At 48.6% G+C, this 25,970-nt stretch overlaps 1 protein-coding gene across 1 annotated transcript in view; it reads right to left on the bottom strand.

Moving 5' to 3' along the window:
* AHNAK (AHNAK nucleoprotein) overlaps positions 1 to 25,970 on the bottom strand; it is an 81,648-nt gene that overhangs the window by 25,295 nt on the left and 30,383 nt on the right. Inside the window, exon 5 of the mRNA XM_070046107.1 lies at positions 9,444 to 9,543. Within this exon, the coding sequence (XP_069902208.1) occupies positions 9,444 to 9,543 (100 nt within the window). The remainder of the gene's footprint in view (positions 1 to 9,443; positions 9,544 to 25,970) is intronic.

Below are 25,970 nucleotides of genomic sequence, written 5' to 3'. Positions count from 1 at the left end.
CAGACCTTTCCTTCTTCAAGGTCCAGCTCAAGTCTCATCTCCTTCACAAAGCCTCCATCAAGGCCATTAGGTGCAGTATTTAAGGGAAAAGACGCTGGAGCCAGGCTGTCTGGATTCAAATCCTGGCTTTGCACTTCCAGCTCTGTATGACTTTGAACAAATTACTCAGTCTTTCTGTGCCTCAGGTTCCTCCACTGGAAAATGGAGATGAACAGGGTTCGCAGGGTTATTGAGAAGATTAAATGAGTTCAAGTCACGTAAAACATTTGTATTGTGTCCGACACATAGAAAGCACTTGATAAGGGTTAGTTCTTATTTCATTTTTATTATTATGTGACCATTTCATCCCTCTCCAAGACTCTTTCCCCTGAATTTCTACACCTGGTATAATAGAGACCACATCACTCAAGTACTTAATTATAGTCAGTCTTGTACTGTTTGCTGCAATTTCATGTGTAACAAACAGGAACAAGAACATTTTTTCTGTGATCGGAACATCAATAAGCAATAGCTTATTCATGAACAGAAACTATTCCTCATTCTTTACTTTCAGCATAAGGGGGAGAACTTGCCCTGTTTCTTCCTGGTAGCATTTAACCCCTAAGAGACCCAGGAGGGAAAAGATAGGGACAACATGTCAGGAACAGGAAGACATGAAAATGCCCACAGAATGGTCCTGAAACCCATCCTCCTGGAACGTTTGAACACCAAGAAGATGACATTTTGACAGACATGGTTTTCACATCAAGAAGCACTGTCTGGGGGGGTGGTCTGACCAGAGGCAGGGCCCTCAGCCAGTGTCTGCTCCCTGGAAACTGAACAGCACCCAAGTAACAGAAGACCCCGAAGGCCCAGGGCCCAAGGGGCCAGCAGATGGCCATAGTATCAAGGTGGGGTGGGCCCCTGACACTGTGCAGGCTCCCAGCTTTGCTGCCAAGGGCCTTCTGGTTTACCACCCAGACCACTGAAAGCTCATGAATCAGTCCATAGATCAAGACAATACAGGAGTTATGTGGCACTCAGCTGTTTTAGGTCTCCGTTTCTTCCACTTTAAAATGAAGGGATTGGTGGAACCAGAGGATAGCTAACAAACCACCCAGTTCTGCAATTCTGCACAGTGAGTTCTTTGCGCAGTCAGAGCAAGCAAAGGCAGTCAAGGAGGACTCTGAGAGTTTGATTTCCATCAATACTACCCAAAGCACTCTATAGATTCAAAGCAATCCCCATCAAAATTCCAAAGGCATTTTTCACAGAAATAGAAAAAGAAAATCCCAAAATTTTTATGTAATCACAAAAGTCTCCAAATAACCAAAGAAATCTTGAGAAGGAAGAAAGCTGGAGGCACCCCACATTCTGATTTTAAACTATATTACAAAGCTGTAGTAATCAAAACAGTATGGCATTGGCATAAAACAGACACATAGATCAATGGAACAGAATAGAGAGCCCAGAAATTAAACCATGCATTTATGGTTAATTAACTTACAACAAAGGAGCCAAGACTATACAATGGGAAAAAGACAGTCTCTTCAATAAATGAGAGTTTAATTTCCCCTTCCCTGTACACAGAGCTGCACAAAAGAAGGAAAAAAACCGGAGCCACAGAATAGCCCCTCTGTGCTTCATGCATTTGGCACTAGAGCCCTCCTGGCTGAGAGGTGCCAAAGCTAAGGATGAATACAACAAGGTGTGCAACTTACCCAGGTTTAAGTTTCAGCTGTGACACTTACAGGCAAGTTACCTGATTTTTGTGAAGCCTCAGTTTTCTCAGCCAATACACAAGGCTAATAATAATACTTACTTCATGCACTTATTGATTAAAATGTAAAGCACCTTGCACAGGACCCAAAGCAGAGGAGGTGCCCAAATCATTCAGAAAATGTTGCTCAGGTACCCAGTAAGGGACAGACACCATTCCAAGGCACTGGAGCACAGTCTTGCACACACACACAAAAAAACTCTCCCTTATAGAGTTTAATTTTAGAAGGAGAAGACAGATAATAAGAAATAACCTTAATAAAGGTCAGATTTCCTCAAAAGCACAGGAGAAGAATATGAAGAAAAATCAACTAGGGTAAAAAGGATAGAGATGGAGGTGGGATTTCTAGGTAGAATCCTCAGCAAAGTCCACTCAGAGAAGACGAGCCTTGAATGGACACCTCAGTAAGTGTCACTATTATCCTCATGGCCAGTCCTGGTGGCGCCAGGGTTTGGTGCCAACAATGTATTTTTCCTGGTGTCCAAATGGGCATTTCTCCCCAACATATCTCACAAAAGAGACTGTCAGGGTTGGAAGAGACTCAGATTCTCTGGTTCATTTTATAGAGGAAGAATGAAACCCACAAAGGTGGGCCAACAAACCCAGGCTCACACGGTTAGTTCAGAGACCGAGATTGGTGCCACCTCCAGTCTCCTGACTCTAAGACCAATATTCTTGCCTCTGCTTCATACCCTGTTGCCCTAGGCTGACTCAGACCCACGTAAAATCGAGGCCTGGAGCCTGGAAGATTTCTAGCCTGGTGTTGTATTTCAGCCTGCACAGTAGCTCAGGGTTATTAGCTGTGCAGTCTGAATACATATCTTTCAGACACATTTACAGGGAAAAAAAATTATCATGGATTTGCAAGAAGACATTCACGAACCAGCGACCCCAGTTTGAACAAATAAAAATGAAAGACCATCACTTCAGGGCATCCCTGGGCACCAAGAATACCACACACACAAATGCAACCACCCTGGAACCACTCATATGACACTCCTCAGCTGTAAGGCAGTCATCGAAAGACCAAGAATTTGTTGACTTTTTTTCCCTCAGATTGTCATCAAAATGTAAAAACACTATTTGATTTGTGTAGACTCCTTGAGCCCCTGAGAAGATGCCCACAGAGTCCAGTTTGGGGAACTCAGATACGACACAGGTTTGTTTTTTGTTTTGTTTTGGGTTTTTTTGGCACAGGTTTTTGAAGGGCTGTTTGTTATAGGATAAATCCTTGCAGTGATCAGGGGCATTTACAAGAACTACTAAGGCTAAAGGGGGCTGCAAAAAGGGATCAACCCAGTTTGCTTCATTTTGAAGCTGCCCTGGGCCAGAAGGATGAGACTGGAGCCTGGTAGCCATGGGACTTTCATACGTCTGCATGACTCTCAGAGACTAGGAACATCTGTGGGCCGTTAAGGTGGGGACCTCAGAGCACCATCCATCCATTCATTGAACAGATACTAACTGAGCACCTAGTGTGTGCCTGGCACTGTTACAGGCACTGAGGATATGACAGGAAACCAAAAAAAGCCCCTGACATCATGAAGCTTACATTCTAGTGAGGAGGAAGGAAAGGAACAGATTAGGGAGGGCGTATGTGTCAGACTGTGATTAGTAAGTGGCTAAAAGGCATGGGTGACGCCTGGAATCAGGAGAGCAAGGGCTTGTTACTTTAAGTTTTCAGAGAAGGGCTCTCTAGAGACGTGACATTGGAAGGCGAAGAGTTTGTCAAGGGAAGAACATTCTAGGCATAGTTCTCCACAAACTCAGAAGCCCTGAGGCGGCACAGCAAGGGGACACTTGTGGCCTGAGCTGATGAGGGAAGGAGAGGTGGGGTCAGATGAGCAGTGAGGGCCAACAGACCTTTGCAAGCACTTAAATTTTGCCTCGAGTGAGATGGGGAGTGAGATGCTGGAATGAGGAATGACATTATTTGACTAATGTTTTTCACGGGTTGAACTTATTGCTGTGCTCAGAAGAGACCAGAGGGGGACCAAGACTGAAACAGGGAGGCCAGTTAGGAAACAATTGTCATAATGCAGACGAGCGGTGTGGTGGCCTGGATCCGGCAGCAATGTTCGGGATGGTGAGAAATGACTCGATTCTGGGTACAGAGGATGGAGCCGATGGGAATTGCTCATTGTCTAAACATGAGTTGTAAGAGAATTCGAGAAGTCCAAGATGACTCGAGTTTTAGCCTGAAGCACCTGAGGGTAGAGTTGACATTGATGGAGATAAAGTCCGTGGGAGGGCCTGGGGTGGGTGGGGGTCGGGGAGAAGGGAGGTAAAGAGAGAATTTTCCCACCAGGTGTTCAAGCTCTGATCTTGATTTATAAAGTCAACCTTGCATAAGAGATGGACCATATGATCCCACAATTCCACCACAGGGCATAACACTCAAAAGAATTGAAAGCAGGGACTCATACTTGTACACCAATGTTCGCGGCAGTGCCATTCACAATAGCCAAAAAGTGGAAACAACTCAAATGTCCATTGACAGATGACTGGATAAGCAAAATGTGACCTATACATAAAATTCAGCCTATAGAAGAAAGGAGGTTCTGACACATGCTACAGAATGGACGTACCCTGAAGACATTATGCTACGTGAAGTAAGCCAGCCATCAAAGGACAAATGTATGGGGCTTCCCTGGTGGCGCAGTGGTTAAGAATCCGCCTGCCAATGCAGGGGACACGGGTTCAAGCCCTGGTCCGGGAAGATCCCACATGCCGCGGAGCAACTAAGCCCGTGCGCCGCAACTACTGAGCCTGCGCTCTAGAGCCCGCAAGCCACAACTACTGAAGCCTGTGCGCCTAGAGCCCGTGCTCTGCAACAAGAGAAGCCACTGCAATGAGAAGCTCTCACACCGCAACAAAGAGTAGGCCCCACTCTCTGCAACTAGAGAAAGCCCGCGTGCAGCAATGAAGACCCAACGCAGCCAAAACTAATAAATAAATAAATATTTTTTAAAAAGGACAAATGTATGACTCCACCAATATGAGGCACGTAATGTAGTTAAATTCACAGAGACAGAAAACAGAATCGTGGTTGCCAGGAACTGGAGGGAGAAAAGGGGAAGTTATTGTTTAATGGGTACAGAGCTTCTGTTTGGGAAGATGACAGTGTTCTGGGGACAGAGAATGGTGATGAGTGCCCAACAATGTGAATGTACTTAATGCCACTGCACTGTACACCTAAAAATGGTTAAAACGCTAAATCTTATGTATATTTTACAATTAAAAAAAAATTAGATGGCAATCTCACAGGTTAGTCCACTGGCAAGGGCTCTCTAAGGCTTTAGAGGAACTTCCCTGGCGGTCCAGTGGTTAAGACTCCACACTTCCACTGCAGGGGCCACAGGTTTGATCCCTGATCAGGGAACTAAGATCCCGAATGTGCAATAAATAAATAAATAAATAAAGGCTTTAGAGATTTATAAATACAAACTCAAAAAACAAAAAAAAATCATCCTAGAGTTTTCCCATGGTTAGTGGTGGTTGCAGGAATATCTGCACGTAATCCGCCAAGAGGGCTTCAACAGAGAGAGACAGAACACGGGGGGAGGGGCAGAGGTGAAACAGAAGCCTATTCCAGGCAGAAAGAACATATGAAAGAGATACGACTGGGAATTCCCTGGTGGTCCAGCGGTTAGGACTTGGTGCTCTCACTGCCAGGGGCCCAGGTTGGATCCCCGATCAGGGAACTAAGATCCCACAAGCCATGCAGCACAGCCAATAAAAGAGAGAGAGAGAGAGAGAGAGAGAGAGAGAGGACTTGAATAAGACGGCCAGAGAAGGAAAGAGGATTGAAACAACGGGAGCAGGGATGCTGTGGACCAGCAAAGGTGGGGAGATCTGATGACGGCTCTGGTGACCCAGAGAAAGTCATTGTGTTTAACATCCTGTGTGGAGCTGATAAAGGGGCATAATTACAAGAGGTCACGTTACTGAGTGCTTACTCTGTGTCTAAGCCCTGCTCGGCTACTAACTGGCTTAATCCTCACAACCACCACACAAGGGAAATACTCTAATCATCCTGATTTCACAAATGGGGAAACAAGAACCTGTCCCATCAGAAGGTTAGAGTAGCAGAAACAGGATTGAAACCCCGGCAGTCCAGTTCCGGAGCGGAGCTCTTAACCACGAGGCTACCCAGCTCTCAATGCCAGACAGTGTGACGTGCAAACATTGTGACTTTGGGGGTGGACATTTATAGATTCAACTTCCCAGCATTTCATCTTTCAAAACCCTCTTAGCCACTTAAGACACCACGTGGCCAGATAGAGGTCTGGAGCAAAAGCCCCACTGGTCTGAACCTCACGGTCTTATCTCAAAGTCCAGCCACGGCTCTCTGATCAAACACACTGATTTTCTGCTTATTTACCAAAATGACTCTTTATGACAACAGCTGACAGCAGTGCTGCTGTGAGAAAGCCGACCCCAAGCTCTGTTCTGTTTTTAACTATTAAGGGACACGGCAGAAACCTCTTGAGAAGCTGAAGTAGAGAAAGCCCGAGGCCAATGGCGGGGGGCAGGAAATGTTCGTTTCAGCTGAAGTCAGGTTTACATGAAATTCCGACTTCAAAGTCCATGAAAGTGAGGGCCGTGAAAGCAGGTTTCAAAGGAAACGTTTGTGATCAGGGAAAAGCCTGTAACCTGGCCAGTAGAGGAGTCCCAGCAAGGACAGCTGTAATCTTTCTCCTGTCGTTGAAAGCAAAGCTCGCGAAGATGAAAAGCCCCAGCGAGTTCTTCTAAGCTCCGCAGACTTTATGTGAATCCCCGTGCCTGGCTGCATGAATTCTACCTCCTTCTGTGCTGGCTGCCGGTAAATGCTTACTGAGTGAATAGATGTGATGCATCCGGTGTATAACAGGTCCTTTGGGGAAAGGGGTCAAATCCCAATCGTCTTTAAATCTTGAGACACTTAATAAATGTTGAAGTACATCGTACTAGAAAAAAGTGCTGCGTTGGAAACGCAAACACTGTGAGAGTCTAAGCTGCTCCCAAAAGGACGAGGAGTATGCAGCCACGTGAGAGCTGGGAAGCCAGTCAGAAGCTCCTGCCGTCATCTCTCTATTGTATGTGCCAGGCATACTGTGCAGGGGACCTTCCCGGGTCCCCAGGGGATGTGAAGTCTAGCAGAAGCCCAGTACTGTGGGAGTTGAAATGGGGGTGCCCGGCACCGCAGGAGGGCACTGAGCCCAGACCCAGAGGCTCAGGGGGTCTGACGTAGTGACTCAAAGGCCCAGAAAAACGGGGGGCAGAAAGAGTGTTGGGGAGAATTGTGAAGACAGGAGCAGGGACCAACATCATGAATTTGGGTACCAGCAAGCGCTCTGGTATGCGTGGGGCGACAGGTGCACATGGGAAAGCCGTGGGTGCTGAAATGTCAGCAGGTCATGGCAGCCTTGGGTGCTAAGACAAAGACATGAACTTCACCCTGAAAGCCAAGAGGAGCCTCTGAAGAATTATAAGCAGGGGAGTAACATGATCCGATTTTTCTTTTAGACTGGCCTCTACTTAAAGCTCACTCCCTCTGTGGAGGAAAAGGTCTAAGACAGGCGGACCCGTAAATAATGGTGGCAACTGCAGTCAATAATGGAAACCTAAGATGTCAGGGATGTTAAGGAGGGGGGTGCTGGTGTGGCGACCAGATGGTTACAGAGCTGATCAGAGGCAGAGAAAACTCGACGGGGGTCCGGTTGGCAGGGTGAGGGGAGGCGCAGGTGGGCCCAGTGCTGGAAAGCAGGCTTGAGAATCAGCAGCCCCAAGAGGTTGCCCAGAGAGTCCAGAACGAGAAAAATAAAGAGCCCAGGACAGGTCCTCGGGAAATTCTGCCACTTGTGAGCTCGCAGGAAGAGACAAGGCCATAAGGGGCCTGGGAAGGTCGTCCTAACCATGCAGACAGAAGAGAAATCACTAGGGAATTCCCTAGCGGTCCAGTGGTTAGGACTTGGCACTTTCACGGCTGCGGTCTGGGTTCAGTCCCTGGTCGGGGAACTGAGATCCCGCAAGCTGTGCAGTGAGGTCAGAAAAAAAGAAAAAGAGGGCTTCCCTGGTGGCGCAGTTGTTGGGAGTCCGCCTGCCAGTGCAGGGGACACGGGTTTGGGCCCTGGTCCAGGAGGATCCCACATGCCGCGGAGCAACTAGGCCTGTGCGCCACAGCTGCTGAGCCCGCGTGCCACAACTACTGAGCCCATGTGCCACAACTGCTGAGCCCGCGTGCCACAACTGCTGAGCCCACGTGCCTAGAGCCCGTGCTCCGCAGCGGGAGGGGCCACCACAGTGAGAGGCCCGAACACGGCGGTGAGGAGGGGCCCCCACTCACTGCAGCTAGAGAGAGTCTGCGTGCAGCAACGAAGACCCAACGCCTCCAAAAAACAAACAAACAAACAAATAAATAAATCTCAAAAAAAATAAGTCTTTAAAAAAAAAAAGAAAGAAAGAAAAAGAAAAAAGAGAGAAATCACTAAGCCAGGGGAGGAGGGGGATTCCAGGAGGGAGAGGACACAGCACCAAATGCCCTGAGACTACCCTGGGCAGAATGAAGGATGAGCAAGAACCCCTCTGGGTGGAGACGGGGGAAGCCCCATAGCAGTGGGTGGGGCACTGGCATGAGTGGGACACGAGGAAGAGGTGATAGAGAAAGCAGGTGACCTTTCCAAGCAGGTTGGCTCTACAAGGACAACACCACAGCAAGGGCGGGAGGGGCTGAAGGAGGGTTGCTTTAAAGGGGGAAGGGCGAGAGCGTATCTATTTGCCGAAAGGAGATGCCAAGATAGAGGTGGGGTGCTGAGGAGAGCAGGGGTGACTGAGGGAGGTGAGGGAAGGGTATGCACAGAACCCCTGGAGGGATAAGGCTAATGCCGGGATGGAGGAGGTGGGGGGGCGGCGTCTGTGGGGGCGAAGGGACAGGAAACCCCAATACTCCCCAGTGACGAACAGTGACTGCTCCAGCTGGTGGTGCCACGTGAGATGCAGGCTCGGTGGCGAGTTTAACATTTCAGGAGAAGCTAGGCTATTCCTCTTGACCACGTTCCCGATTCTCTGGAAATCTCCTGATTTTTAAATGTTCGCAACTACCTCAAATACTGTGAGCCCCAACCCTGACTATGGCCCAAATTAAGATCCCCATGACCAGGATTTCCACTTCCCACAGTTACTTCCTCTCATCTCCCCCTTCACGTGGGCGTCTCCCCTCTGGAGAAAGCATTTCCGTTACAGGATCCAAAATACTTTTTCCTCAACTCTGCGGATCTTCACTAGAAGTAGCTACTAATCCTTAAGTTCTAAGTCTCTGGTCTCTGCCCCGCCCTGAATTCAACAGATACTGTCCTGTAAGCCGTGTGAATGTTCCTCATATGCCACACATGTTAACAGCCTTACATACAAAGAAACCCTTGAGACTCCTTTAGAAGGAGTCAATTATATTCTTCTAATTCTTCTGTGTTTTCCACAGGCTTTTCAAACAGCTGAAAGGAGAGAGGAAGACTTGAATTTCTAGGTCCTAGAGAGGAAGGTGGGGGGGCCCTGGTGCTCCGAGCCAGCTCTCTCCTGAGTGTGGCTTCTGGTCCAGGGAGGCATGGTCATCTGCACAGGCTCCCATGAGCCTCATGTCTGGATGGAGGTATCATTATTACAATTAAAGTTATCATTCTTTCAGGGCCCACGAAACTTCTCTCACCTGTGTTTGGGGTGGAGACTAACTCTGCCCGGGCTTGGCTGGTGGCTTCCTCAAGTTTATTCTGGTCTTTGCATTCCAGGGCTGATGGCTGTGGTGCATTCTAACAACAAGGACAAGGGTTGTTACCAGTAGCACATCAAATCACCCAACCAATTAACGTTTCTCAAATGCCTAATATATAAAAAAAACGAGGAGCCCCACGTTTACGCCCCACCGCATCTCAGTCCAGCCTACCCATCACTAGGAAGCTCTGCCTGTAGGAGAGATAACAGGATCTTAAGAAGGGAGCTGGCATCAGCTGAAAGACATCCTTCTGTGAAAGTCCAATGACCCTCATAGAAAGGGGACAATGCCATCTCAGGTTCATCAGTACAGCAGACCCAGTCCCTGGCCTCAAGGGTTTGGCGGTGGCAGAAGAAAAGAGATAAGGTGCAATTCAATACTGAGGAACAAGATGTTGTCAAGTGAGGAATGTGTAGAAAGGAGGGTGTGTTACTGTCCACTCTGCATCTTTTCTCTGTACCACAACTGACCCGGATGCCATGCGGCAGGAGCTCTAACCAGTGGATTGAATTCCACTAAGAGTTCCTGAAGCCTATGTGGTAGATCTCCAACGCAAGGGTCACCACCATCTCAGAGTAGGGGGTCCCCTGAGGAAGGAAAGCCTACCTGAGCACGGGATTCCCTGGCCAATGCCAGAATCCTGACTGGCAACAACATGGAAACCAGTTTGTGGAGAACAGAGTTACTATCAGTAGCTTCCACAGGCTGTTCCTTTCAGGTGTTTGCTCAAGTTGAACATCAGCCCAAGAAATTACTCTTTCTTGGGAGAAAGTAACTTGGAGATTGATGAAAGAATGAGTCTGGATCTTCAACTTCAAATTGGTCAATTTTCTTATTCATGCTTTCCTCTTCCAGGTGATCTATCCTCACCATAAGTAACAAGCACATCCCTCATTAGACTTTCCTAAGGGCCGAGACCATGGATTATTTGTCTTTGTATCCCTGTTTATAGAGCCTAGCACATTGTCCCAGGCACTCTGGAAAAGTTTGTGGCTTGAATAGATGACTGACAAAGGAAGGAAGGAAGGAAGGAAGGAAGGAAGGAAGGAAGGAAGGAAGGAAGGAAGGAAGGAAGGGAGGGAGGGAGGGAGGGAGGGAGGGAGGAGGAAGGAAGGAAGGAATTTTTTTTGACTGAATGATACTTGCATTTCTTTAACAACCACTGACATGAAAACTGAGACACAGAGAGCTTAAGTAACTTGCCCAAGGTCACACAGCTAGGAAGTCGCAGAGCTGGGATTTGAACCCAGGCCACCTGGTTCATGAACCCACACGCAAAACTATTAAACCATCCACTTATGTTTCCCAGCATATACTAGAAAATATGAAAGAAAAACAAAGTCCAAGGCAAAGTGACCAAAATATCCAAAAGAAGAAGTTATCCTGAAGAAAATATGGTTCTTTGCTAATTATATCGATTGCCTCGCACTGTCCTGTTGGCAGAACTCATAGCCTGAACTAGAGCACTTTAGAAACGAGAGAATAATATTACTGCACTGGCAAAACAAAGGTTCTGTGGTAGCTGGACTGGATAAAGGGGTAAAAACCAAATTCGGTCTCAATTGACTTTAGGAAAGGAGATAATCAAATCAGCAAGCAAACGGTTTTCTGATACAAATAGGAAATTAATCTGATACAAATAGGAAATTAACCTGAAACCATCAGAACAAGTCCCCCTGCCTTAAAATCCTATGATCCCTCTAAAAATGTAAGCCTCGGAAGGAAGCCACTATTAAATACAGCCGTACTGAGTGGTGAGTCCAATTCAATCCCCAGAGATTAATATTAAGGCACTAAGTGGTTCTAAGGTGTGTCTTGTTAGTAACAGAGAAGCGTGTCCAGAGGAAACTTTCAGGGAGAAAAATCCTTTCACAGCCACCATTTTGGTGTCTTCCTGAGTACAGAGGATGAGAAAAATAGAACAAGGAACCCAAGACATCGAGGTGGAGATGGGGAAGAGAAAGAGTCATGAAATTAAATGGTGTAAAAATTTAAATGCTCTTAAAGCTTTTCCTTTTCAAAGGGACTCTCCGGGCTTCCCTGGTGGCGCAGTGGTTGAGATCCCGCCTGCCGATGCAGGGGACGCGGGTTCTTGCCCCGCTCCGGGAAGATCCCACATGCCGCGGAGCGGCTGGGCCCGTGAGCCATGGCCGCTGAGCCTGCGCGTCCGGAGCCTGTGCTCCACAACGGGAGAGGCTACAACATTGAGAGGCCCGCGTACCGCAAAAAACAAACGAACAAAAACAAACAAACAAAAGGGACTCCCCGGCACTTCCCTGGCGGTCCAGTGGTTAAGACTCCACGCTTCCACTGCAGGGGGCGCAGGGTTCCATCACTGCTCAGAGAACTAAGATCCCGCATGCTGCACAGTGTGGCCAAAACAAATAAAAAATAAATAAAAGGGACTCCTCTGTGGAAAACATTGTACTAGATGACGTGTGAGCTTGGAAAAGATTAAGGCAGGATCCAGCTGGTGGTACAGCTTCTGATGTACCAGAAGATAAGCCTGGCATCATCTAAGTCAAGCAAGGGACAAAACCAACGACTGCTGCTGACGTGTCCCACGCTGATCAAAGGAGAAACCCAGAGGCCGGGAGCAGAGAATGCACTGCTGTGTCAGACCAGACAATTGGCATCATCATTCCAGGGCGTGACCACTGTGTGGCAGGAACGGACGTGAAGGAAGGGCAGGCTGTGGCCAAAGAACTCTTTGGAGCCATTCCAGAGAAGAGAGGATGGGGGACTGGGTGGGGCATTCCCCAGAGGCCCTCCAAGACCCCAGACGCTGGCGTTTTACATCTAAAAGGTACAGTGAAGTGTGTGGAGAAAACTGATACATAACGAGATTCCCCTGCAAAAGGGTAGAGACCGGCTTAGTTACTCACTCCCTGTAAAATAGTAACAAAGCACACAGTGGTTAAATAGTGTTATTACTGTACATGTTATTATGTTACTAATGTGAATCGCTCACAGTTTCCTGGCCAGGAAGATTGAACTGAAGTTTTTATTTTAACAAGGAAATCATGTTTTTTTGACCAACACATTGGTAAAAAATAAAAGAGCTCAATAAAAACAAATAAGGGTATAGAGAAAGCAGGGGCTTTCATACCCAGAATGTACATAGATACTGCCTTTTGGGAGGGCGATTGGGAGCAGCTATTAAAATGTTAAATGCATGTGCTCCTTCGCCCAGCAATTCCATTGCTAGGTATCTGAGTGAAATCCTTGTACATGTGCTCAAAATGGCGTGTGCTGGGGTGTTCCTAGACACGGGAAACAACATGCAACATACAATATTTCATCTAGGCTATGCAATATTTCACAACAGTGAAGGAGAATGAAGCAGATCTGTATTTACCTACACAGAACATCTCCAAAACATATTGTTAAGGGGAAAAAAGCAAATTGCAAAACAATACGCTATGGTCTTTTTTTTTTTTTTTTTATGGCTGCGTTGGGTCTTCGTTGCTGCGCGCGTGTCTCTGGGAGAGAAGCTGGGGGGTTGATAAAATATGCCCAGAGGCAGGGTCAGCTCTCCTAGGCCAGGGAAAAAGGAAGAGGTGTCTGCAGTTGGGCAGCTCCAGTGCCACTCCCCAGGCCTTGAGAAGGGATTGAGAACCAAGTACGGAAGGAGGGAAGGGGACAGCCAAGCTCTGGTCTGGCTTCGGAGGCCTGGGTCCTCAGGGCTACCAAGGAGAGTTCCCTTCCTGCACGGGGCCACTTAGAATGATGATGGCTGAGAGCCAACAAGTAGGGTGACAGAGGGACAGAGAGTAAGAGGAAAGTGAGTGGAAGGAAGGAAGATTAGAGAGGAAAGGAGCTCGTGGAGGAGCAGGCGTTGCTCCACCTTGGCCAAAAGCGGGGAGCCCGTCTCTCCCTTCAAGTGTCCTCTGGCGCCAGAGCAAGGCCCAGCAGCCCTGACTGTGCTGGGAGCTATGTGAGAGCCTGCCCTTCCTCAGCATCCTCACTTCCCCTCCTTCTGCCCCTCTGTCCCCGACACCAGGGCACCTGATTTCTGCTTTGCTTCCGGTCTGAGCTGAACGGAATAGGGAATAGGACAGGTGAAGTGACTCCAGAGAGGTCTAACCTGAAAAAGCAGCACTGAGACGAAGCTTACCATAGTCATCATTTTACAGTATACACATAGATCAAATCATTACCTTGTACACCTAAAGCTAACGCAACATTACATGTCAATTGCATGTCAATAAAACTGGAAAAAGAAAAAGTGGAACTGAATTTGTGGTTTACTCAAGAGATTAAACATACAGTTTAAGGAGAGAGGGTTAAGGGAATCCTGTAACCCAGAACAGCCTGCCTCCACAGAATGATGGCAAGGAGCGGGCCCTGGGGTACACACAGAGGAATGACTCAATAATAGTGAAATGGCGGACACCCTTAAAAAGCCAGTAAGGGAGAGATTTCAGGCTCGGGCAGCCTCTCCTGAGGCTTTCTGATCATCCCTCAGAGGCCCCAGGGATGCCCCAGCTGACCCTGAGCCAGCCAGCGTCATGTGATGCCAGTTCACACGGGTGCTGGGAGGCAAAGGTAATCTAATTATTCTGGAAAGTCATGTTTGCTAGGGAAGACTGGCTCTGTTAAAGATCAGTGTCAGGTTTGAACCTGTTCTTCCCAGACCCACGTGCTGTACCTCAGAGAGCAAGACAGGGAGAAACGCAGGGCGGTGTGAGCAGCTTTGCGGAGGTCTGACGACTTATAACATCCAAGTGGGTTTAAAACCACCACTGCCCAGTTGATGGACTGGACCTCAAGCTAAAGAATCGCCTCCACTTCATTTCTTTTCCACTTTGAACTCAGAGAATCAACGGGGAGATCCCTGACCCACCACTTCACATAGTAAATAATCCTTTCAATAGAGAATGGATAAACAACAAGGTCCTACCGTATAGCACAGGGAACTATATTCAATATCCTGTGATAAACCATAATGGCAAAGAATATGAAAAAGAACGTATATATATGGGGCTTCCCTGGTGGCACAGTGGTTAAGAATCTGCCTGCCAATGCAAGGGACACGGGTTCAAGCCCTGATCTGGGAAGATCCCACATGCCACAGAGCAAATAAGCCCGTGTGCCACAACTACTGAGCCTGAGCTCTAGAGTCTGCGAGCCACAACTACTGAGCCCGTGTGCCACAACTACTGAAACCCGCGCGCCTAGAGCCTGTGCTCTGCAACAAGAGAAGCCACCGCAATGAGAAGCCCGTGCACCGCAACGAAGAGTAGCCCCCGCTCGCCGCAACTAGAGAAAGGCTGCATGCAGCAATGAAGACCCAATGCAGCCATAAATAAATAAATAAATTTATTTTTTTAAAAAAGAATGTGTGTATATATATATATATATGTATAACCGAATCACTTTGCTGTACAGCAGAAATTAACACATTGTAAATCAACTATACTTGAATAAAAAAAATTTTAATTATTAAAATAATAATGCTTTCTTCTCGCTCTCGGCTGGCAAGTCCTTCCCAGCTCAGGAGCCTGCTCTGTGAACAAGGAACCAGCATAAGGCACCTGGGTCAGCTACCATTTGCACAAGTCTGCATGGGGCTGGCAATGGTGTTTCTCTCTTGGCAACTCGAGGTGTACATTGCTTAAACACATGGCATTGCTTTAAAATACACAATTCCCCAGGAGATTTCTGATCTCAATGCCTCCAAATCTTTCTTTTTCTTTCTTTTTTCTTTTTTCAAATCTACTTTCTAGAAGGACTTTGCCCAAACCTGAGAAGATAAACACATTTGGCAAACCCCAGCCTCACTGTCCTCAACAGAGACCTGGAAACGCCCTGAAAGGCGTGGATGTGAGTGCCATGTGCTCAGACACCACATGTGCTCCCCTGCTCACATGTCACTATTTCACAGCCAAGTGCTTCCCAGCAAAATACACAAGGGCTTTGTCTCAATCTGCAACAGTCTGCACTGGCATCGGAGCCACTGTCCCTGTGTCTGTCCAGCTCAGAAAGAACAGCTGGGTGGAGGGTGGCAGTGAGCTGCCATGGAGAGAGGGTCAGCCCCACCTTGCTTCAGGGGGAAAACACAACTCTGCACATCCTGGCTGGGATTTCTGGTCACAAATCTCACTAGGAAGGAAGGGATGGGGGAGAAAAATGACGGTGATTTTTTTTTTGTATTGCTCCCTTAATAAAACAAAGCCTAGGGACTTCTCTGGTGGCTCAGTGGTTAAGAATCCTCCTGCCAATGCAGGCGACACAGGTTCGAGCCCTGGTCCAGGAAGATCCCACATGCCACAAAGAAACTAAGCCTGTGTGCCACAACTAACTGAAGCCCGCGCGCCTAGAGCCTGTGCTCCGCAACAAGAGAAGCCACAACAAAGCGTAAACCCCGCTCGACACAACTAGAGAAAGCCCGCGCGCAGCAAGGAAGACGCAATGCAGCCAAATAAATAAATAAATAAATAATAAATAACAAAGCCTGGTCAGGGCATCAGAATCTCACCCGAGGGACTTCCCTGGTGGTCCAATGGTTAAGACTCTGTGCTCCCAGTGCAGGGGGCCCAGGTTCGATCCCTGGTCAGGGAACTAGATCCCTCATGCCACAACTAAAAGAGTCTGAATGCCACAACTAAAGATCCCACTTGCTGTAACAAAGATCCCACGTGCCCCAACTAAGACCCGGTGCAGCCAAATAAATAAATATATTTTTTAAAGATTTATTTATTATTTATTTATTTTTGGTTTTGGCTGTGTCGGGTCTTAGTTGCGGCACGCGGGCACTTCGTTGCAGCGCGCAGGCTTCTCTCTAGTTGTGGCCCACAGGCTCCAGGGCATGTGGGCTCTGTAGTTGTGACGTGCAGGTTCCAGAGTGCGTGGGCCCTATAGTTTGCAGCTCGCAGGCTCTCTAGTTGAGGTGTGCGAGCTCAGTAGTTGTGGCACGCGGGCTTAGTTGTCCTGCGGCATGTGGTATCTTAGTTCCCTGACCAGGGATCAAACTGGTCTCCCCTGCATTGTAAGGCGGATTCTCTACCACCAGACCACCAGGTAAGTCCCTAAATAAATATTAAAAAAAAAAAAAAGAATCGCATCCGAAAGATGCATTTTGTAATACAAACAAAATAATCAATTGGGAACAGAATAATCAAAGGTCACACTTTCCAGACTTAACTGACATTTCAGGTGTCCGTCACCGGTACTGGACCAAACTGACCAGATTTGGGGACCCTCCTCCTCCTTCACACCCCAGCTTTCTTCCCCTCCCCCTTCATCAACTGCAATTCTTGGCCATCAAATCTCTGCTGTAATTCTGGTGGGGGCCATCTCCAACCCACCCGTGACCTACCTGCGTCTCCCACCAAAGCCCCACAGGTCTCTTCCCCACTCAGCGCCCCCTCTGAAGCAGCCACCCCACATTTCTTAGATCAGTTCTTCACTTTTTCAGTCTCCAAGCCTTTTTTTTTAATTGAAGTATCGTTGATTTATGATGTTGTGTTAGTTTCAGATGTATAGCTAAGTGATTCCATTACATATATAAATATATATATATATACATTTCTTTTTCAGATTCTTTTCCATTATAGGTTATTACAAGATTGAGTCTCCAAGCTTTTGCTTTACCTCCTTTTCCACCCCAACAAGGCAGTCCCACATGCTGGAAAAGTGTGGATTTTGAAGTTTGCTGACTTTCCATCCTTTACTGAAGTTAGGTCAGGCCCATGAACAGCTCAAGGAGAGCAGCTGATTTGCACAACTTGCGTAATAACTTGTTAGGGAATCATTGCTGGTGTTTGTTTCTTTGGTTTGCTTTTGGATTTCATTTTGTTTGTTTTCGTTGGATTGTTTTCACCCAAAGTCTAAGAGAATGCACTGGAGATCAGGGAAATATGCAGTAATGGACAGAAGGAAAATAGGAGTCCGTGTCGCTAAGGGGAAGGGTATTAAGTGATAAGACAGTGACAGGAGGGCTGATGGAGTTTCTGCCACAAGCTGTGCACCATTTGCCTGGCACTGCGCTGGCGATATGATGGTGGATGAGCTGACCGCCTCCCTCCCTCACGGAGCTGACAGTCTGATGCGGAGGCAGCTAGACAAGCAACCAGTTACTGATGATCTAATGTGAACAGTGCTGAGAACAGGAAAGTACAGAGCAACGCGGGTGCACAGACTGTGGGGGGAGGACGGGGGGCGCTGTTTGTGTGTCAGGGGAAGAAGACTTCCAGGAGGAAGTGCTCCCTAAGCTGAAACCCAAAGGATTGCGGAAGAGAAGCTTGTTGAAAGCCAGGGGGCCAGAGAGCAGGAGATGAAAGAGCTGGGTGTGGCTGGAGAGGCCGGCTTGAGGCTGCAGGGGCGGACAAGGACCAGAGTTAAAAAGAGGGGAGTGCCAAGCTGGAAATAACCCAAATGTGTTTCAACAGTTTAATGGATAAACAAACTAGGGTACATTCATACAATGGAATAATACTCAGCAATAAAAAGGAATGAATTATCAATATACACAACTTGGATAAAGTTCAAGTTCATTAGGCTGAATGAAATAAACCAGTCTTAGGTTACCGGCCACATGATCTGTGCGATTCCTTTAATATGACATTCTCAAAAAGACAAAACTATACTGAGGGAGAACAGATTTGTGGTTGCCAGGGAATCGAGGGATGGTGTGACTATAAAGGGAGAGCTAAGGGTTTCAGGGCGTGGGGAGGTTTTCCTGATTGTGGTGGTAATTACGTGAATCGATACAGGTGTTATTGAATAAAATTCATAAAAGTATAAAAAAAATAGGGGAGTGCTCGAGGACTCCCTGGGGCCTTGGGTGGAGCCCGAAAGGCTGAGACACGCCCAGAGCCACCTCCAAGACCTTATCTTCCCTCTGTGAACCTACATGCTGTCTCTATAAAGCAGCCCTGGCCAACTCTTCACTCACTTAGTGAGAAGGGGCCCATCCACATCAGAGCAAAGGGAGCGGCAGACACGCCCCACCCCCCGTGTTTTTTCCTGTACTTATTTCAGCCACCAGAAAAGCCCCATCAGTTCTCCACGATTACATAACAAGAACAGGGCAAGCAATCTTTGGGGGACGCACGGATTCCAGACGTTTCCCCTTTAAAAAATCGCAAAACACCGAAAGTGTGTGTGAGCAAAACATGCAGGGCAGGCTGTTTCCCTGGGTTGCTGGCAAGGTCTGGAATCACCATCCAGTGGCAAGAATCCTGTTAGCCCAAGGTGTTTCTTTCCTTTTGATAAACAGTAACGTGTAATTTCCCATTTTTAGGGACAATAATTACTTCAAACAAAGGGCAGTTACCAAAGGGCAGTTACATTATTTGGAGGGACTGGTTCTCCTCCGTAAGAGAACTGTAGCTCAGTTTTTTCAAATAATAATAATTTTTTTAAACTTTAGCTAAAAGCATTCATTTGTCTCTTAGATAAGATTCAAGAAACAAGTACTTTTTGGAACACAGGGTGTTTAAATAGAAGAAGGAAAGAAAAACACCACCTCTCCCCCTCCAGGCCTCCTGGAGCAGCAGCTCCAACCCCAGCCACGCGTGGCACCGACAGTGCCCACCTGACACTTCTCCCTCCCGCAGCTAAATTCCTAGAATTTATTTTCTAGGAATTTAGTCAATCCACACCGAATGCCTCCACTCTCTCACTTAACATCCCTAATCTGCCTGAAGGGCCCACTTGAAATTCAAGTTGTGAGCGAACTTGCACTCTTACAAGCAGAAAAAGCCCTGGCATTATTCTCTCCCGCCTGTTCACATTCCAGCCCTCCCCACGGCCCGGCCACCGAGCCAGAGGATGGAGGCCAGGATGGTGGCCCTGCACCCTGGTGGAGACCACACCCCCAGGTAAAACCCCAAACCCAGGCCACAGGGCACTGGCTGGAAAGCCAGGGGGTGTCAAAAGCCTCCTCCCTCACCTGGCCTGGAGTGGGGGACCTTAAGACAGGCAGGGGACGGGAATTCCCTGGCGATCCAGTGGTAAAGACTCTGGACTTCCACTGCAGGGGGCATGGGTTAGATCCCTGGTCGGGGAACTAAGATCCCATAAGCCGCCCAGCGTGGCCATACGAAACAAAAACAAAAAGGCAAGAGTCTGAATGCCGGGCTACAGGCGAGGGGCCATGTCAGGCCCCCAGAGGGGAAAGCAAGGTGGGCACCTACCCATGCTGTTTGTGAGGCTTTGCTGAAAGGCTTTCCAGGCCCAAAATACCAGGGCCGGCCTGCCCAAAGGCCTGAAATAACCACCAGGAGGGACCCACATCTCAGGGCCCCAAAGTCCTCTTTTTAAATGTAAATATCCCAAAGAATTAACATACAGGGCCCCGGCACCCTCCAGCACAGCAGTTTCTCAGAGGACAAAGCTGTCGATCGACTAAGGGAAAAGCTCGTGTCCCTGCAAGGCTTAGGACTTAGGGACCCACCGGGGTAAGGTGGCTAGCTCCCGCGGCCGCGCCCTCCCTGGGCGCTGTGAACCTGGCCTCCAGCAACTTCCCGACGCACCACGCCCCTCACCCACACCCACCCCCGGTCTTCCTTCCCCTCTTTCCTCCCCGCTGTGCCCCGCGCCCTACCCCACTCTGCCAAAGCTGGGCTGGTGGCTCGCAGCAGCCCAGAGGTGGATAGAAATCTGCCTGGCAACGAGTCACGGGGACCTGGGTGCGGCCTGGCAATTGGCAGTTCGGCCGAACGGGGCGTGGCGTCAGATGCTCCCTAGAGACTGTCCTGTGCGCCCCCCCACCCCACCCCGTCCCTCCCTCCCATGCTGCCTCTCACTTCTCCGGGACCGCGAGTCTCCGGAAGGCTCTCTTACTCCCTGGAAAATGGCGGCCCCATGATTACATTATGGGGGGCTTAAGGGTGTCACCTGGTTTCTGGTTGGAGCGGAAGAACTTGAAGTTGCAAGAATGCTGTTTTATTTAGGTGGTAAATTCATTTGGGGCGCTAGGAGGGACTTAGATAGGGAGCGGGGCTAAAGTCCCCTCAAAGCCCTTCGGCGCAGTCCCTGCTCCCTGGAGGTCCTCTCTTCTTTCCTTCCCTCCGCACCCCCTGACACGCTCCCAGCTGCTCGTTCCAAATCGTCCCCCTTCCTGGGGCTTTGCTCCTCCCCTGCTGCCTTCTCCCTCCCGGCACCGGCCACGCCGCATCCACCTCTGCCCTGTCCCGGGCTCGCTTTTTGGTTTTCCCCATAGATTGCTTTTTACTTCCTTCTTCCCTCGGGCCCCCATAATCTCCGGAGGAAAGAGCCAGTGGTCCAAACTCGTGGAGGCCTCAGTTCCTTCCCCTTGGGCGGGGCGCCGCTGGTGGGTGGGACAGAGCAAGTGCTCCGCTCACAGGGCTCATGGTTAGCGAGTTCTCGCTCCAGCTGGGCTCCAATTAGCCTCAGCTTTGGAGCCCAGGAGGCCTGCAGGCGAAGGGATGAGGGAGACTGTCCACGGTTGGGACCAACTCTCCTGCCCAAAACTCCTCTCTGGAGCCCCCTCACATTCCCAGGTCCTCCCCAAGAGAGGATCCCCAGAGGCCTCAGCTGGCCTGCATTCCGAAGCTGGGGGGCAGCCAGTCCACTGGATGGGGTGGTGGAAGGGGCCTCCAGGCTTCCCGGACAGCCGTCAGGGACAGTGGGTGAGGCAGTTATAATGCACATGCTTTGATTGTCGTTTCTCCCTTGTTTATCATCATCCTGGAAAAGTGAATACTCAGGAGGGGAAAAAACCCAGGGTAACACTGGGGAGGAGGGGCTGGCAGCAGCTGAAAAGGTTGAACCTGGGCCAAGGGTTCACTTAACTTGAGGCCTGGAGCCTACCCCTACCCCCCAAATGGGCAAATGAATAAGAGCCTTTTCTAGGCTGGACCAGAAACCAGCCAAGTTGCCGGGGTTTCCAGTTTCTGCTACTTACTAGCTGTGTGACCCTGAACATAATTGCTTAACCTCTCTGAGCCTCAGTTTCTATGTCTGAGGAAAGTAATACCCACCTCATAGGGTTATAGAAATCAAAAGAGATAAAGTGTGTACAATACATATACAATGCCTAACACAAAGTAAGTATTCAATAGAAATGGCTAACACTTCCAGTACTTACTATATGCCAAATACATTATACTGTATGTGTTAACTTACATCCTCCTCACAAAACTGCTATGAGAGAGGTAATGTATCATCACTATTTTATAGATAAGGGAAGTGAGGCACAGAGAGGTTCAATAACTTGCCCAAGATCACACAGCTAGGAAGTGGCAGAACTGATAGCTACCATCATCATTATCATCATCATCATTATTCCCTTATTATTCCCTTACTTATTCCCTTGTAGTCTCCTTGAGGAAACGGGCTTTGCCCATAAGTATTTAATAACTGCTTCAGTTCTCAAAAGGTCAAGGCCTTACAAATTTTGAAAGACAGCTTCCATTTCCTAAAACCTCCACAGAAAAAAATTCCCGGGTTCCTCAGGGAAACAGCAATGGCATCAGGGGAAAGGGGGAAAAATGCTTTTTTAAATTTTAAAAAAATTCTTTTTTTTCTGGACACACCCTGACATGCGGGATCTTAGTTCCCCAACCAAGGATGGAACCCCTGCAGTAGAAGCATGGAGTCCTAACCACTGGACCACCAGAGAAGTCCCAAAATGCTTTTTTTTTAATTAGTAAGCTTGGATTGACCTAGACAGAGTCACCTCTTCCAGCTCTAAGGGTGGAGACGGATTGCTTCACTTCTCTGAACCTCACTTTTCTATAGCCTTCTGGCCAGGGGCCGAGTGAGAACTCAGCATGAGATCTCAAGAGATGGGCACCTTGTGGACCACCAGTCCCTGTCCCGAGAGAAGCTCTTCGTTCTTAACCCTTTCCGATCCTCAGCCCCGCTGCTGGGAGGTTTTCCATTAAGGCCAGGTCTCAAGTTTGTGGTGGAAAATAACAGAGATTTTTAAAGGGAATTGAAACCACTGGCCTCAGCAGAATGTTCCACACACATTTGCTCTGGCCCATTCACGGCAGCACCTCTGCTGGCATCAGTCAGCCTTGGGAAGCTCTAGCAAATGCCTGACTCCACGGGGCGATTCAGAGGCCGGTAAACAGCTCTGGCATTCCCAACCCGTGGCAAGCATTCATGCACTGAATTCTTTGTCCTGATGAGGACGGACAGAGAGCTGCTCTGTGGTGCAAAGCCCAAAGCCAGAACTCCAGTTTCCAAACAGCAGCCGGAAAGCACGCCAAGGCCGAGGCATGCAGGCCAGCAGCCCTTTCAGCCCTATTTTGCTTGCAAAATAAACTTGCCCAAACTTGGACTTCTTTCTTGAAAACTTGGGTTTACTTGTTAATTCCAAAGGGGGAAAAGACTTGGTGCTGTTACAATGGAGAAACTTGGCGATCTCCTCCTTCACCGAGGGCTCCAAGTCATGAGGGTCCTGAGCGGTGACCCCACTCCACTTCTGTGGGATCGCTGCCCCAGAACACATAACCTGAACCCAAGCATGAGGAAATATCCTCAGACAAACCCACACCGAGGGACGTTGCTGCAAAACAACTGGCCCTGTACCCTTCAAAAATCTCAGTGTCACAAATGACAACAAAAAGCAAAGGAACTGTTCCAAACTGAAGAAGCTAAAGAGACCATGACAATTAAAGGTCACGTGGGATCACAGGTGGTTGAAGCCTAAATGGGAAAAAAGACATTGCTACAAGGAAATTGTAGTTACTGGGGCAATTGGTAAAATTTAAATATGGGCAATGTGTCAGATAATAATAACAATGTTAAGTTTCCTGAATTTGGCTCTTATCTTGTGGTTAAATAAGAGAATGTCCATACATGCTGAAGGATTTAGGAGTAAAGGGTCATGATGTTTGCAATTCACTTTCAAATGATTCAGCAGATATAATGATAATTATAACATCGAGAGAGAGAGAGAAAGAGAGAAAGAGAGAGAGATTAAAACCAACAAGGTAAAACTGGGAAATCTAAGTGAAAGTTATATGGTTATTCACTGTGTCATTCTTGCAACTTCTCTGTGGGTCTGAATTCAAAATAAATACACTGTAGGGCTTCCCTGGTGGCGCAGTGGTTGAGAGTCCGCCTGCCGATGCAGGGGACACGGGTTCGTGTCCCGGTCCGGGAAGATCCCACATGCCGCGGAGCGGCTGGGCCCGTGAGCCATGGCCGCTGAGCCTGCGTGTCCGGAGCCTGTGCTCCGCAACAGGAGAGGCCACAGCAGTGAGAGGCCCACGTACCACAAAAATAAATAAATACACTGTCAAAAAAACAGGAACGTCAGTTACAAGCTGAGCAGCATCTCTCACGTCACAGCTAACACGCAATGCCAGAGAGCTAAGATGGGACTTGAGAAATGAGACGCACGTGCCAGCAACGTGCAAAGTCCTGGGGGTGCAGTGCCTTGGCTTTGGGCCACTAGAAACATAGCAGTATTTCAACAGTGCTGTTGCTCAAAACATTTGAGTTGGTTTACCAGCCACATGGGAAAATTAGTTGCGCTACATTATAATCATGCCTTGTTTTTGACCCCAAACAGCCCCATCCACCTAATTAACCAGCCTTGCTTCTGAAAAGATCATAGACTATTGGAACTGGCAAGGGCCTTAGAGAATGCCTGCCTTATCCATGTTACAAATGAGTAAACCGAGGCTCAAAGAGGGGCCTTCACTTGTTCAAGGTCATGGCGAATCCCACTTACTCCCAGGCTAGTGGTCTTTTCAGAGTTTTGTCCTGGGAACCCTGGAGGATCTTCCAGGCCCTTTGGCCATTTGCAGGCCTCAAGAGAGGAAGATTTGTGCTTCCCCAAGGAAATTGTTCCTTTTTTAAATGCACAAGTGATGTTGAGAGCAGTTCCAAAAGAGAGGGGACAAAAATATTCTTAACAGTAAAATTTTCACAGAAGTGTAGCACCTCCCGAGTATAAGTGTGTTTGTTTAAAACAAAAATTGTCGTATTACTTTATGATCATACCTTAGCTACATCCCACGTAACCATGGCTATTTTAAGAAACCTCAATACATAGAAAGTCACACTTGCCAAACAGAAAAATGAGGATGAGGGCATTGTCCCGGTCGTTCTCTATCTCGCCATCCACCCTGAGACCCCTTCTCCGTGCTTCTCTGCCCTGCTCTGTGCCTGCGGAAGGCCGATCCCTCTACCCGCAAGTTCTGGGCTCGGGACTTCCCCGGTGGTGCAGCGAGTAAGACTCAGAATGCAGGGGGCCCGTGTTCGACCCCTGGTCAGGGAACTAGAGCCAACATGCATGCCGCAACTAAGTTCACGTGCCACAACTAAGGAGCCCGCCTACCGCAGCTAAGACCCGGCGCAACCAAATAAATAAACTTTTTTTTTAAAAGAAAAGACCTGGGCTCGCTTGCCCTCCAGCGCAAGGCACCATCAGAAGGAAAGGTCAGGAAGCTTCTTCCTGCTTCTCATGGCAGGCAGTCCTGGCAGATGCTGTGGCCCCTCGTGGCTAGATTCCAGGAATACCATCTCTTCCCAGGCCCCTTCAGGCCCAGGGGTAGCACCAGCCTCCCGCTGTCCGTGGGGGTCTCACCACCCCTTGTTGGCTGCTTGGTCCTGGCCCACTACTGCGTGAACAGCCGCCATTAAATTCTCCGTGGCTGAGTTGTCTTCACGAACGTTTCCTGTAGGGACCCTGACACGTACAGAAATGAGTTTGAGCTGGTGAAAAACATACACTGCCTTTTGTGAGCATGGGGTGCATTTCAACATAATTGAATTGGGGACTTCCCTGGCGGTCCAGTGGTTAAGACTGCACTCCCAATGCAGGGGGCTCAGGTTCGATCCCTGGTCGGGGAACTAAGATCTCACATGCCGTGGGGTGTGGCCAAAAAAAGTAAAAAAAAAAAAAAAAAAGAATTGAATTTGCCAAACGTCCCCTTAGCCACGCCCACAGTCAGTCACACTGCTTAAAGCAAGGTGCACTGTCAGGCTGCAGGCCCTGCTGTGGCTCCGTGCTGGAACTCCAAGGAAGGACACAGAGGAGCCCAGCCCAGCCCCCTCCAGGTCTCCTGAGACCACTCCCGCCCTCAAATGCAGGAACTGGGACCTCAGAGTATTAAGACCTCCTGAATCTGGGCCCTGCAGGACTTTGGGGAATAACTTGGACCATCCCCATCAGGTAGGCGGTGAGAAGGCGTCAGGAAGAACGGAGGAAGGGGGGAACTGAGAGTGGGTGGGCAGAACAAGCGAAGGAAAGCTCGCTGGGATGGGCCCTCCATATGCGTCTCCACCCCCTGGCACCTCCTCCATGTTCCCCCTTCCGGTGGTAACAGTCACTGCAGCAGGGAGGGCTCCTGTCCTGTGGTCACTGCCTCCAGCCTGGGCCTGATGTGGGAGGAGGGCAGCTGGGAAGTTTCTCACATTTGAATGGCCCGTTGCCATGTTCCTGATCCATCTGACCCACTACTCCTGACTGTCCCAGCCAATGAGATCTCACCCTGAGAGTCCAGGGAAACATCACCATCATCCTCATCATCC

This window comes from Globicephala melas, chromosome 8 (assembly GCF_963455315.2).
Source record: "Globicephala melas chromosome 8, mGloMel1.2, whole genome shotgun sequence".
NCBI lineage: Eukaryota > Metazoa > Chordata > Mammalia > Artiodactyla > Delphinidae > Globicephala > Globicephala melas.
Note: the sequence above shows the minus strand (reverse complement) of the source record. Positions and strands in the feature narration are given on the sequence as shown.